The sequence below is a fragment of the Fundulus heteroclitus genome, chromosome 16 (assembly GCF_011125445.2).
Source record: "Fundulus heteroclitus isolate FHET01 chromosome 16, MU-UCD_Fhet_4.1, whole genome shotgun sequence".
NCBI lineage: Eukaryota > Metazoa > Chordata > Actinopteri > Cyprinodontiformes > Fundulidae > Fundulus > Fundulus heteroclitus.
The window spans coordinates 37,720,212-37,734,391 of NC_046376.1; the positions used below are offsets into that span (position 1 = coordinate 37,720,212).

Genomic DNA, 14,180 nt, shown 5'->3' on the forward strand with positions numbered 1-14,180 from the left:
TACTGTAAGCACTGTCTTCTTGAATAGGAACATAATTTTCTTTTATTCCCAAGGTTTGGAGAAGGGGAAGCATAGCATCAACATCATTAACAACCCTTTCTCTGGGCAACCAGAGAGATGCATTAAAAACCAACCTGCCACACTGTCCCCACAAAAATATAAGTATGTTATCAATGTTTATCTTTTGTTTAATAGCGGTAGTAATGTACTGAATTCAGAATATTTTTTCAGCCAAATTCACAAAAGGATAGCGCAGAGCAGCAATTGTACCAGCAACAAAACATACTGCATAGCATTTCCCAGAAGCTGTGCATCATTTTGTATATTAGACCCTTGGATATTTATCTAAATAAATGGAATACGCCCCCCCCCCCCCTCCCCACCCCATACCCCCAGAGCGCTGAGGCAAATGCCGGAGAACCAGAACCCGAAGCTTCTGAAAGGGCTCCTACAGCACAGGAGCTCAAGAAGGACCAACCCAGGGATAGCTACCTTCCCCATACCAAAGAAGAGCAGACGAGAGCCCCAGGCACTCCAACCCCCCCCCCCCACCCAAGGCGAAGTTAGGAACATATGGGGCAATCAGAACTCTGATATATGATGGAGCTTGACTATTAAGAGCTTTATACATGAGAAGGAGCATTTTAAATTCTATTCTTGATTTAACAGGAAGCCAATGAAGGGAAGCTAAAATAGGAGAAATATGATCTCTCTTGTTAATTTTCACCAGAACTCTGGCTGCAGCGTTTTGGATCAGCTGAAGACTTTGAACTGCATTTTGTGGACTTCCTAATAGTAAAGAAACACAATAGTCCAACCTTGAAGTAACAAATGGATGGACTGACTTTACAGCATCAGTCCTGGACATAATATTTCAATTTTTTTGTAATTTTCCAGAGATAAAGAAAAGCAAACCCTAGAAACATGTATAATATGGGATTTAAAAGACGTCCCGGTCAAAAATACCACCCAGGTTTTGTACTTTATTACCAGAGGCCAATTAATCCAAATCCAAATAATCCAACAAAGTTCCAGGATTTAGATATTATATAAACTGAAATGGGTATTTAATAAATTAGCTGAGTCGGTAAAATAAGCAATTAATAAATAGTGTCATGAGTTCAGGACAGGTTGTGGGTTTTTTAAACAAATTTATCCTAGATATCTATGCACCATATTGTTTATTGTGTACATTGTTAAGACATATTTTGAACTAAAAATGTTAACAGGGAAACATTCTTTTAGATTGCGTTTTGCTTGATTATTAAAACCTGCAGAGCCAGCTGTTTCTGCAGTGTATCATTTGATAAAAGATCTGCTTAATAGCTTGTCATTCTTGAGGCAGCAGTGGATCAGCCTGTCTGGTGAGATAGAGTTGTTTTTTTCTTACATTAAGCTCCACCCAGATACCTGCTAGTTGGTCTGAACCACTCTGACAAGCAGGGTTTCACTCAGGTGAGGTAGTACTTTGTGATACAAAGAAGAAAAGGGTGGTTTTCCCCACTGTTAAAACTCTGCCATAGTTTGTTTAAAGTTTTTATTCCATTCCTGCTTTATTAGGGTTTTTTTATACTCGAGTATATTTGGAGAACTTCTAGGAGAGGGGTTCATTGTGAACTAGAGTGGTGGAGCATTATCTTGAAAATCACAGGTGAGTTTAATTGGTAATTAAATTTTTAGCTTGTTGAACTGTCTGCACATCACTTGTATAAACTGTGAAAGTTAATGTATTGACATCAACGTAAAAATAAATCTTGTATATGTATATTATCTGCATAATATATTTTTTGTTCTCACTTTTACCCTGTGAAAACAGGAAGCTACTGTACCAACAGGGCCAGTCTTAACTCTGCTTGGTTTATTTGATTTGTTTAGTAATTTAGTAAACTCAAGTACTAGTCTGTTTTTCAGTCTACTCACCAAAGATGAAGTTATCTTTGGTGAGTAGATTGAAAAAAAAAAACAACCTGTTCATAAAAAAAAAATCATTGGGTCTTGAAGTCACTAAGCTGAGAGTAGTGACAATAAAGTCATAGCTGTTTATAGGAAGAAAGTCCAGTTTGTTTGGTTAAACAGTACTAAAAAGTAGTTTTTGATCTTGTACATTGCTGTAGAGATAAATAAGCAAAACAAAACAAATTAAGTTTTATTTAGATTAATTTTACTATATACATGGATAAAAATGACTTTGAAAAAGTATTAAGATATTTTAAAATATCAGTTACAAAAGTGGGCTATTTGAACACTTTTAAGATAATCAAGTAATAATCCAGGATAATGTATTGTACAAAAATAAATTTAGATTGATTTAGATTATAACTAGAAGCAGCTTTTTTGTTTTATTTGTAAACACCAATGATTTCTATGACTTAATTTTCTTTAGAAGGATAAAACATTTTAACAAAATAAGAATTATGCTGGTAATCAGATGTCATTCTGCCATTTGAAAATAAACTCGCAGGCAGAGCATTTCCAACCTTAATAAAATAATACTAAAAGCCTTAGCAGTTTCACATTAATTTAAACATTTCCTGGTCTCATCATAAGACTGGAATTTTTAGTCAAATATTTTTCAAGAACTTTAAATTGATTCGAAGGCTCTATTTATTTTTTCTTTTTAGCAATTCCAGTCAAAATTATATGTATCTTAAGCAACTTTTTTTTTTGCAGAAAGATTACAGCAAAAGCTGTAATGCTCCGCTTGTGAAAGTAAATCCGTTGAGCTCTCTTTGGTGCTAAGAAAACAATTATTAGTGTTACACAGCCAGACAGGACATGTAAAAAAGATATTTGTCTTTATACTTTTTAAATTTGTGGCATTTAATAGGGATGGATTGTCAGTGAAAATTTTCAGTCTATTCTTTTTACTGCAGATGTATGAAGATTTTATATCCTGTTTTTTCCTAGCTGTATCTATCTTAAATTTATCAAACACTTTTTGTTGGTCACAGTTCTTCAGGTCTCTCCATGAAACACACCTAGCTCCAAAGATAGTTTCTGTCTTTGCAAATTTATCCTCATCAAATTACCCTGATGGACCCTCAGGTGAGCAGCAGCCAGTCTGTCATTACCTGCCCTGACAAATCCCCTGCCAGCACATTTAAACCATCCCATTCAAGGAATAACAGCACTGGTTCGTCAAAGCACTCAAAACAGGTAACAAAAAATTTTGTGCAGTTGTAGTACTAGATAATTTGGATAGATAATTTTCTAAATGATTCAAAAATAATTATTTATTGAAATTTGATTCTTCATTTGACTTGATCACATTCATTTGAGGCAAGACACTGGGACAGTTACCAGCAGCTTTTTCTTCTCCCCGGACATTCATCTCCAAATTTCTACTTTATTTAAAAGAAAATCCATTGGAAATTAACAGGACACCTGTCAAAGTTACACCTTCTCAGAATGTTTCATACAGATGCATTAATAATTCATACAGATGACACATTCCTTTTAGAGAAATTTGTTGTTGTTGCAAACCAGCTATAATTGTGGTTTTTTTTTTACTTTTTTCACCCTTTTTCGAAGTGTACTGCTAGACCTGTGGTGTCCAACATGTATAGTTTAGATCTTTTACAGTTTCTCCGAGTAGAAGCTTGGGGTACATTTTCTATAATGTACACCTCTGGGAATACTGGTTCCATTCTTATAGTCTATGGAAAAGTTATTCCACTAGAAAATAGGATTGCATTTAAATTGCTTGGATTTGTGGGTGGAAACAATTTAATTTACAATTTTTTAAGACACTTCAGATCAATTAACTGGAATAATTGCTGCTATAAAAGTGATTATGCTTGGTGGGGAAGAGCAGTGCATTTGATTATCAGTACCATGCTAGCTACTCACCCCTGCAATCCAATGGAACTAGGAAGCATATTCTTTGTTTTTCCCATAACTGCAAATTGTATTTAAAAATAACAAACATCTTTATCTTGCATGTACTGACATTTACAGTCACCTGATCAATATTGTAGTAAAAGGGCTCCGCAAGACATGGTTCAAAAGGGCTCTGTAAATTTTCTTTAGACTCAAGTCTATTCATACCTGCCAGCACACAATCTGCTGGTATTAATAATGCATTACATTTCCTGACTCTCAAAAGGTTTTTCTTTTTGTGTTAGTCTCGTAACTGGGAGATCATGGATGATGTTCCTGGTTCTTCTCTGGATCTCAGTATTCCTGGAATCTGTGAGGGATACCTGATGAAAAGAAGGAAGTACCCACTGAAGGGCTGGCACAAGGTGACTTTTTGTATAGCTAGCAAAATGTGTATAAAGCTCTTTGGTGTCATTGCAATTAAGAATGCAGAGCCATATCCATCTAAAAGGGACGCCAATACAAATTGGGGAAATTGCATGTAGAGAGGTAAAATAAAACAGACATTCTGAAAATACTGTAGATTATAAAAGTTAACACCACAGACACGTTTTGTTCTTCTTTTGTGTGTGTGTGTGTGTGTGTGTGTGTGTGTGTGTGTGTGTGTGTGTGTGTGTGTGTGTGTGTGTGTGTGTGTGTGTGTGTGTGTGTGTGTGTGTGTGTGTGTGTGTGTGTGTGTAAATAAATTAATTAATTTTAAAAAAATTATAATCCATCCATTTTCTGACCCGCTTAATCCCTCATGGGGTTGTTTTTCTTTTTATCTATCCTGAGGTCTCCCTCTGGACAAACATGTTCAGCCCCATCATAGTAACCTGACTTGCTGTAATTTTGGTCAAAACTTGCACACATGTTGTTTTTTATTATTGACGGAAAAGCTAAAATTATCTGTAGTTTAACCGCAATCCCATAACTGGAAGAAAATCAAGTGGCACTAACACAAAACAAGGGAAGACATTTTTTAGCAGTTTGGCTGTGCACATCTTTGCTTAGAAAAGTAAATGACTGAATTCAGCAGTTTTTCATTTGCTTATTTTCACTCAGAGGTACTTCCTGTTGGAGAGAGGCATTCTCAAATACTCAAAGACTCAACAGGATGTGAGTCAAAGCTCTTTGCACTGTACTGAACATCCATAAAATGTTTGTTTTTTGATATAGTATGGTGGTAAACATGTCCTTGTGCTTAAGGTTCAGAAAGGTAAACTCCATGGTTCTCTTGACATCAGCATGGCTGTTATGTCTGTGAACAAGAAGTCCAAACGAATAGACCTTGATGCTGGAGACAACCTTTATCATCTTAAGGTATTTAAACCTTTTTAGCTAAGAGATTGAAAACACTGAAAAGATGCTCCTTTAAAACATCTTACCAAAATCTCGATATTTAAACTACATGTTAAAAATGGATGCTCTCAAGTTCATCCTGCATTAATCAGTTTCCTCATTTTCTCATTTTATTTCCTTCTTTTTACATGTTAGGCAAAGAGCAGTGACATCTTCTACATTTGGCTGACGAAGCTTGCCGCCCATCGTCTTTATAGAAAAAATGAAGCAATGAGTGTCCATCGTGGTGTTCTTCAGGCTCTTTCCTTGAGCCAGAGTACACTACCAGTTGTGGCCACTTTGACCCAGCAAAACCAATCAACTGTAAGTACAAATTGATTTCTTAGGGTAATTGCCACACAAATGATATAACTTATTTCAGAAAGAAACGGTTTAATATTGCACTAGTTTTTTTAACCTTTTTATTTAACCAGGGAAAAAAACATTGAGATTAAAAATCTCTTTTTCAAGGGACTCCTGGCCAAGAGGCAGCAAAGTTACATATTGAACAGATACATTAAATTAAATTTCTTCAATTATAACAGGTTTCAAGACTGTATTTAGAATAAAATTGACTGTATAAAATGTGTTTTTAAGGCTCATGGGTTTAGGTAGTGAATTACTTTTAACACACTCATTGATAATTCTAATGTCCTTTTACAGAAAAAACGTTCATATTTATCATTCTGATTTTTGGATTTCTTTTTGTTTGTTCTGATAGTGAAACAGAAGTAAGCCTTGCTATTTTTTGGTTCTTAAAAAGTGAAAATTGAACAAAACATTTTTTGTGGCAACAAAGCACAGCAATTACGTACCAGGGTTTTAATGAAACATTCATTTTATTCTCTCTTTTCTGTTTAAATTTATTACAAGGTCCTAAATATTGTAACCCATTTCTGACCTGCCTGCTTTTCTTCTTGGTGTGTGATTTCATGTTTGTTTGTCTAGCCTCCTCAAGACACCAGCTCAACATTTGTAGACCATCCAGAGGTTACAAGCACCACTCCTCTTTCCTCTTATTCAGGGGTAAACAACAAGGTGTCGGCTTGGCTGCAACAGACCCACAACATTGATGCAACTTCCAACGGTGAAATAGCTGTGTACTTTACATCTTCAGGAAGCTTGATTGGCAGCAGTGAATATAATAACATAGTCAAGGCTATTAAAAGCCTATCTCATTGAATGCAAGCATTTTTTTAATTGATTAATTGAAACTTTCCTTGCTGTTCACCAGAATTAGCTAGGAGTCAAGCAGAACTGACTGAACTGGTTCAACTCGTGCAGAGACTACACTGGCTTGAAGGAGGTATCCCTATTACAAATACCGACCTTGAGATGCGCATCAGTATGCAGGTATGTACACTGATCCCGACTGTCCTTTTCAAAGTTTCTGTAATGGTGTTGTCTTTTTGCTATTTTAATATTTGCTAAGAAAAAGTAACCAATTGACCTGCATTCTGAAACACTTTTTATAACAGTGTTTCTCATTGTTAAATATACTTATTTAATGTTGGACCCGCTCCTATCATATCCTCTCTCTCTACAGCCATGCTATGTTCTGTTGGAGAGCAAAACTTGAGAGCTGACTGAGGGAAAGCTTTTTGTTGCACAGTAATCACATCACATACAATCAATGACAAAAACATGAATAAAACTGAAAAACCTGAATTTTTTTTTAAATTGTACAACATTTTAAACCCTTTTCAGTCAGACCTCAGGCTTCTTGTTTACAATTTACATTATTTGTCTATGTGCAAACTTAACAAGTGCCTCGTACCATTTTTTTAATGCAGATGATTCAATGACTTATTGCTGTTCTCAGTCAATCAGACTTGCATTTCAGTTCTGTAGTCTGCTTTCGATACAGTGCAGATTCACTTGAATAAAAATTCATCTGCTCCTTCAGAGAGCATTCCCTAATTAAAACCATCCAAGGTAAAACTCTGGAGCCAGTCGGCATCTATAAATACCTGGGAATAACTATTGATGTGTAGCTCTCTTTTGAAATCCATGAAATCTATTTTGCATGTTAAATGTCAATTTTACTCATACTTCATGGTAGGAGATGACATTTTAGTCTTAACATCTTTAGATTTCTGACAAATCCATATTTTACCAGACAACATGAAAGTACATCCAACTTTGTTTATACAAAAGAATCAACAAGAGTCAACAGATGTGCGGCAGTAGGAGGAGCCACTGCTCTGACATGTAGACATAACTTGTATTTTACATTTCACAATCTACTTACCATATCGTTGTATGACGTGAAAGCCAGCTGTAGTTTCAAACCCACTCTGGATTGTGTGAATTCAACTAAATCTGCTTTAATGTCTATGAATGTTCTTTACATATATTTTCTCTGCAGATGGTATATTTCAAGATAGACAATCATTTGTAGTCCATTTGTTTTGTTCCAAGAATCTCTTCCTAGAAAAACCCAAGAAGAAGTCGGGGAAGGTGGGTCACTCAAGGACTTTATCCCGTGTTGAAGCCATGGGTGGAATGGTAAGGACTTTTAGATATAAGTATGTAGTCTCCAAGATAGAATCATTGCTCAGAAAATATGCAACAGTTTCAGACCTGACTTTCTAAAATGTCTTTGTTCATTTTTTTTCTACACATAATTGCATACTTTATAAGGAGAGAGGTAGCCTGAATATGTCAAAGCCTTGCAGCAAACTTTGGTGGATGTTTTATTTATTGACACAATTTCCCACAAAAATAATTTATGCCAACCTTAGTGTTTCCAATATGCAATGTCTAAAGTTTTTCCTTTTCTCTTAATATAATTAAATTTAAAAGTAGAAAATATTTTCTCACGTCTTGCCATTCAGTAGGAATGTTAGATGAGAAATGGAAAGACAAGGTTCATAGGTATGGTTTGCAATTGTCAAATAAATCTGAAAACACTTGTAAAGGCCTCTGTACAGTCCACTCTTGGCCAACTCATAATAGATGTCCTGGGAAGCTACCTTTTAGGAGAAAAATATCACTGGTTTTAGTGATTAGGTTAGATTCCTTAATGCCTGTACAGTTATCTGGGTCATAGCAACAGAAACCAGGTGTAAATTGGAGGCAACTATACTTTCGCTCAGTTTTTCAGAAATGTTTTGATACCCATCTACGAGTCTTTGCCAGTTCTGGTACCTCACACTTGAGCAACCTGTTGGCTTGCTGATGTATTCAAGCACATGGAGGCCCATCCTCCTATCTAGGTGGATTCCAAGTCAGTGTGCAAATCAGTGACCCACCCATCACTCTCCTAGGTTGTTGGACGCTACTGCGTGCTGTGAGTTGATGACACTGCTTATGTAATCTCTTGGGAATAAGTCCCAAGACCAAGCTGTATACACTGGTGGAGTTAGTAGCGTAATCATTAACCTCTGTTTGGTATTTTGGTTCTTCGCTTTTGACAAACATGGTTTCTTTGACCCCTCTTTCAAATATCTAAAATCTGGACATCATTGTCATCAAAAGTGTGTCCTTTGCTCTTGTGGTGCAAGTGAACTGTTGAATCTTGCCCTGAGCTGATGGCTTTGCTGTGCTGTGCCAAAAGTTAATGTAGTTTTTCAGTTCCTCTGATGTAGGAATCTGCGCAGTCCTTGCTTCATTTGATCACATACACTACACCACACAGTTTTAGTTTGGGTGTACTGTCTTTGGGATTAACCAGTTTTTGACTGAGGGTGTTATTAGGTTTGAAATTTACCAGTATGTTATATTTTGAGAAAATTCTTCTGGGTTTCTCAGCAACTCCTGATGCATATGGAATGACAATTATTTTTTAAATTTTCTCTTTTGTGTAGATGCAGTGTTGTTTTTATTAAACTTGTTGTTTTTTTTGGCTGACTTAACAAATGGCCAGTTAGGATAACTACATGCCTAAAGTAACTTGCTGACATGCTTGTGTTCTTATTGTGCTGCTCTGTAACAGAGGGAATGTTGTCTGCCCGGTAACTCCGAGTTCTGATAAGAGAGTTTGTGTTAAAGTGGGTGATTTAAATCAAAATGCAGATTTTGATCTATGTGGTTAGGCGTCTGGCAAACCTCCATTTTGAGACTACCATCTGCTCCAATGCGGAAGGCACAGTACAGAAAGGGCAAGATGTTCTTGGCATCCTCTTTAGTAAACTTAATGGTGCTGTTAACTGAGTCGACATGGTTGAATGCCTCAACCTTTTTAGACTGGATTTTGACATCCACATATGTAACGGGACTTTTTCACAGATTCCGCTGTGCTGCACTCAACTCCACACTTTAAGTTTTTTGAAAGTATTTTTCCCCTACCCAACCCAGCTAATTTTTTCTGACCCTTCTCAGAAGTTATTATGGTGGTTGTCGAGTAGAGTAGCAGTCTGCTCATGTAAAAGTAGACTGCTAGTCAGTGATAGGTCATGGGTGTGGCCAGCCAGCCACTGCTGATTGGCCATGGGTGTGGCCAGCCAGCCACCTGACAATGGAGCAAGGGTGATTAAAAAAAAATTACCATGATTTAGCAAGTCAGTACTATGGAGAGGGAAACGGTGGATTCACCACACTGAAAGCTGTGACGTTTGTCTATGAAGACCGTGTGGTTCAAAATGTTCTTTACGTCTTGTGTGTGTGTGTGTGGTAGAGGGCAGCACAGCCACTGCTGCGACTGCAGCCTTCTGTGAGAGACGGCTCGAGAGAGGAAGCATGGGGCAAAGCCAAGGCACTAGCAGTGTGGGGCATCTGGGGCTTTTGGCTGTTAGTGAAGGCTGTTGGCCTTTACTAACCTTCTCTCTCAGAAGCCGCTGAAGTGTGGAACCTGCTCCGCTCCTTGCTCCAGAGAGAAATTGTGCAGTAGTAGTTCAGCCTGATCTATGATCCAGATATTACCTGGAGGATTATTTTATTCAATTAATTTTTTTTATATAGCACCAATTCACAACATGTTATCTAAAGGCACTTTACAAAGTCAAATTCAATGAAATAATACAGAGTGGTCAAAAAGTTTCCTATCTAAACAAACCCAGCAGGTTGAGCACACTTTTAAGGATTTTTTTTTATCCTTTACAAAATTCAAGACATTCTTATATTTACATTAATCATATTTTAGTTTTTGGTTTTTATTTATAATGATTTCTTTACATTTTTACTCTACCGTTTCTCACATATTTCTTCGGAGTTATAGGTATACTATGCAACCGGGGTTGATTTTTTTTCCAGCGAGGCTCCCCCCAGAGGGCGAATGTAAAAGTGCACTGTCGTAAAGATGCTCAGCTGTTCTCCTGGTTTCTCTGCAAGCCAGGCGCGGTTGTTTTGAGCTTAGCAGACAAGCGAACACAACGAAAAGTCGAAAAAACGGCAGTACAAACAATAACTAACACAGTGAAAGTATGAACATGCACACAGAGAGAGAGAAATCATTCCAATGTTACTTACAATCGCATCAGCAGAAACGTGAGGTCCGCGTCAGCCTTGCAGCCTTCTTTTTCTTTTAGCTCTCGCCATTCGGAAAAACTAGCCCAATGTTCACCCGTGTACAACTCCTCTCTCTGTCCAGAGCCCTTTTCCTCTTTCTTGCCTGCTCCGACATAAGCTTTCGCTGTTTTCTCGCTGGTTCCGCCATGATAACTGCACAAATATCGCCACTGCGCTAGCAACGAGCATGCCTTTCACTTGGGGTGTGTAGCAGTTCTTGCCGTAAAGCAAGACCGGCTCTCGCGATGCACCAGACTTCTGAGCCTGCGGGTGCGGGCCGAGGGCTCCTGCAATTGCAAGTTCGGTATTTCCCCTACAGACCACCAGGGCGACCGAGAAAACCTTTGTTCAACCTGAAATTACTCATTTAATCATCCAAAACGGTATGGAACACATTAACTGACAAATGTTGCATAGTATGCCTTTAATGCCACATGGTAAGGCTAAACAGAATTTGGGGCTTAAAGCCATCCCCAGGAGGTGTTCACCAACACTTTTGGGGGGGGGGGGGGGGTTTCTGCATTTGTTGAAAACAAAAAGAGGTACACTGGAGTGGAGCACGGGCAGGAGGAGCACAGTTGTGTGGGGTAGACAAGGGCAATAAATACAAAAGTCCCATAAACCAGTGAGTTGGTGGTGTTCTTTCGTAAGCACTGAGTGCTCTTCTCTCCGCGTACATATTGGCCACAATGGGTCAAATGGGGAGCACATGGCACACCCATGTTTCTGTCTGTAAAAGTTGTCTCTGTACTTGCAATATGTGGTTGAGAGAAAGGGGTCCAACATGTCACAAATCTGGTAAAGTGTTAAATTGGTCCCATCTTTTAGTGATTTTTATCAAGTTCCAGTTGAGTCCTGTCCATGTTCACTTCCTCTGATGTAACAATGCAAGGGGTAAAGGCTGGCACTAGGTGAAACCATTGCTTTCTTGGATGTCACCTCTTTTAAGTGTCAGAATTTTGAAAGTGTCTGGGGAGTTGTGTATATGCCGTGGAGTGTCACCAATCAGCGGAGCTAAAATCATTGCAAGATGTTTTGCAATGTAGTATGTGAAGCAGGTAATGCCGCTGGCAATAGGTCTGAGTGGCACCCCTTCTTATATGCATATTATGGTCTCTCCTTGATACAGTTAATAGTTTGATTACTTAACTTGACTGTTGACTCCACAACCATTATTATTAGTGTCTATTGTCTTGTCGTTTTTTTTTTTTTGTTGTTTTTTTTGGTGTTGTTTTTTGAGGAGCGCCGCGATAGCAGTTAGCTTGTGTCAGCGGCTGCTATTTCTATTAAGTTTCCCTGCACTTTATTATGTAATTCTAGTAGTGTGTGTGTGTGTCTTTGAATCGTAAGATGGAACTGATTTGTGGTCAACTTTGCTGCTCATCCTATTCTGTATGGAATTTGTTTTTGGAGACAATGGTGGGCAACAATTGTTTTCTTTGGGGGGTATATCAATGATCAGCTGCTAGCTCTCGCCAAGAATCCAGCACGGCAGCTTTCAGGATGCCTCCTTTCATGAGTACACCAGATATATCTACAACTGCAATTTCTATTAAATTCAATTAATAATACTTTATTAAACCAAAACGGTAAGCAAATTTGGACATTAATCTGGTGCATTATTAAAAATATATGACATTAAAATTCACCTCTTGGACTGGAGTGTGAAGGCTCCTGTGATTTATGTTACGTCCGTTCTTCTGACCACTAGCTTGGCACTTTGTTTTGTTTTTGTCATGCCGAGGTCTCAGCAGAAGAACTAATGAACAGACTAACACATTGCTAAGTTAAAGTGTCTGCGGACTCATGAAAATCTTTATAAATCGATCTTTGGTTATATTAATCTAATTTTTATTTTTTGTTAGGAATTAATGAGAACTGATTCATAATTGGGATTTTTATTTATTTACTTATTAAACACAGCTCTACTGATAGGTCATGTCACTCACAGATCGTGGGATACCTTAAGGGTTCTTAGTGCCAGTAAGGGACTTTGTGGGGTTCCTAGGCAAAACTAGCAGTGGGAGGGAGCACACAGGCTACTTATCCTACTTCCTTCCTAACTGACTGCACTATTCGGTTAAGTCTAATTTCACTCACAGGTGAAATTCCTTGTCCACATCATCTCTACATGACAATGTAAAGCAAAAAATTGAAGTTTGAGAAATAACCGTAAACATAAACCACAATGTCAAATGTTAATGCTGTATGTCCTGTAGTTAGCATATGCAACAGATTAGTTTAATGCTAATGCAGCGAGTCAGCATTCTCCAATTCCTGGAGAATTACTTATCAACTGCAGCCATCTCCTCTTCTCCTTCTCATCGCATGGGAAATGATAAAATGACAGCTGGAGTTGTTTTTTGTTGCCGATCTATTAAGACAGCACGTCATGATTTGACAGCACTTATTTATCAGGCCAACGATGACGCACTTCCACTTTGGCTAAAGAGTCCTTGCTCTATAAGGGTATATGAATTGAGCCCTTGCCTCCTCCAGGAAGTACCTACCTTGACCACCCCCACCCAGTAAACAACAAGCCAAATGAGGAGGGATGTGAGGCAGACCGCATTGTTTCATTTCTGCTGAAAATGTAGACAAAGTGGCTCTTTTTAGCACCTAATCTGCACAGCGACAGCAGCTGCTCTTTTTTTGATACCATGCTGCAGCAGCTCAAGGGCAATATTATGAAATGGGTGGCATCCACATGGGGAGAGGTGGAGTCGCAGTGAAGGCAACCATATTTCGTCTGGGTTGGAAAAATGGCACCAGACAAAACGGTAGAACAGTGGTTAGCGCTCTTGCCTCACAGTAAGAAAGTCTTAGGTCTGCGTAGGTTTCCTCCGGGTGCTCTGGTTTTCCCTACCACTAAAAGACATGCTGGTCAGGTTGGCCATTAGTGGCAGCACGCTCAGCCGCAGCAGCTCAGGCTAACCCTCCATCTGATTTACAAAATTTTGTTATAACTTGTGTGTATAATGATAAATGAAGCATATTATCGTATGAATGACCACCCCAAAAAAATCTAATTTCAACAAAAAGCAGGAATTGAGCTTCAATTGTAAATCTAGCCTAAGGTTCTTGGGACCTCACAGCAGTAAATCTGTAAATCTGCTGGTCCTGACAATCTGGAGCCTTTCTTTCGAAGATTTGCTGGAGATTTCACAAATAGCCCAGCTTCTCTTTAGGAAACAATATCCCCTGTATATGCAAGTCTGCCTATGTTTTTCCTCTGCTCAAATGGGGTATTCAGTCTGTAATTAACTAGAAGTCTAACAGTACTGTGTGCTCTCCAAAGTTCTTGAAAAATTGGTCAGGGATCAACTTACAATGTTCTTAGACTCAACCAATCTGCTATCACATCGCCAGTCAGGTTTTTGTAAAAAGCACAGTACAATAGGTGCTATTTTAAAGTGAGAAATGACATCATGGATACCCTAGATGGCTGAAAATATTGTTGAGCCTGACTTGTAAAAAGTGTCACACTGTTGATAGACTTGACAAGATTGGTTAAGAGTCAAGAATCTTTTATT

The 14,180-nt window shown here is 38.2% G+C and overlaps 1 protein-coding gene across 4 annotated transcripts in view; it reads left to right on the top strand.

The window, feature by feature from the left end:
* The first annotated feature begins 1,396 nt into the window (after positions 1-1,396).
* The window catches only part of LOC105922321 (oxysterol-binding protein-related protein 6), a 53,197-nt gene continuing 40,413 nt past the window's right edge, over positions 1,397-14,180 (top strand). The window contains exons 1-10 of one of the 4 annotated variants that reach the window (XM_036148637.1): positions 1,397-1,455; positions 1,561-1,651; positions 2,952-3,156; positions 4,125-4,244; positions 4,924-4,977; positions 5,068-5,181; positions 5,356-5,523; positions 6,148-6,286; positions 6,434-6,552; positions 7,621-7,707. In XM_036148637.1, the coding sequence (XP_036004530.1) occupies positions 3,034-3,156; positions 4,125-4,244; positions 4,924-4,977; positions 5,068-5,181; positions 5,356-5,523; positions 6,148-6,286; positions 6,434-6,552; positions 7,621-7,707 (924 nt within the window). In that variant the 5' untranslated portion in view covers positions 1,397-1,455; positions 1,561-1,651; positions 2,952-3,033. Of the gene's footprint in view, positions 1,652-2,951; positions 3,157-4,124; positions 4,245-4,923; positions 4,978-5,067; positions 5,182-5,355; positions 5,524-6,147; positions 6,287-6,433; positions 6,553-7,620; positions 7,708-14,180 lie in introns of all 4 variants that reach the window. The other 3 variants (XM_036148639.1, XM_036148640.1, XM_036148638.1) reach the window with 3 other exon arrangements.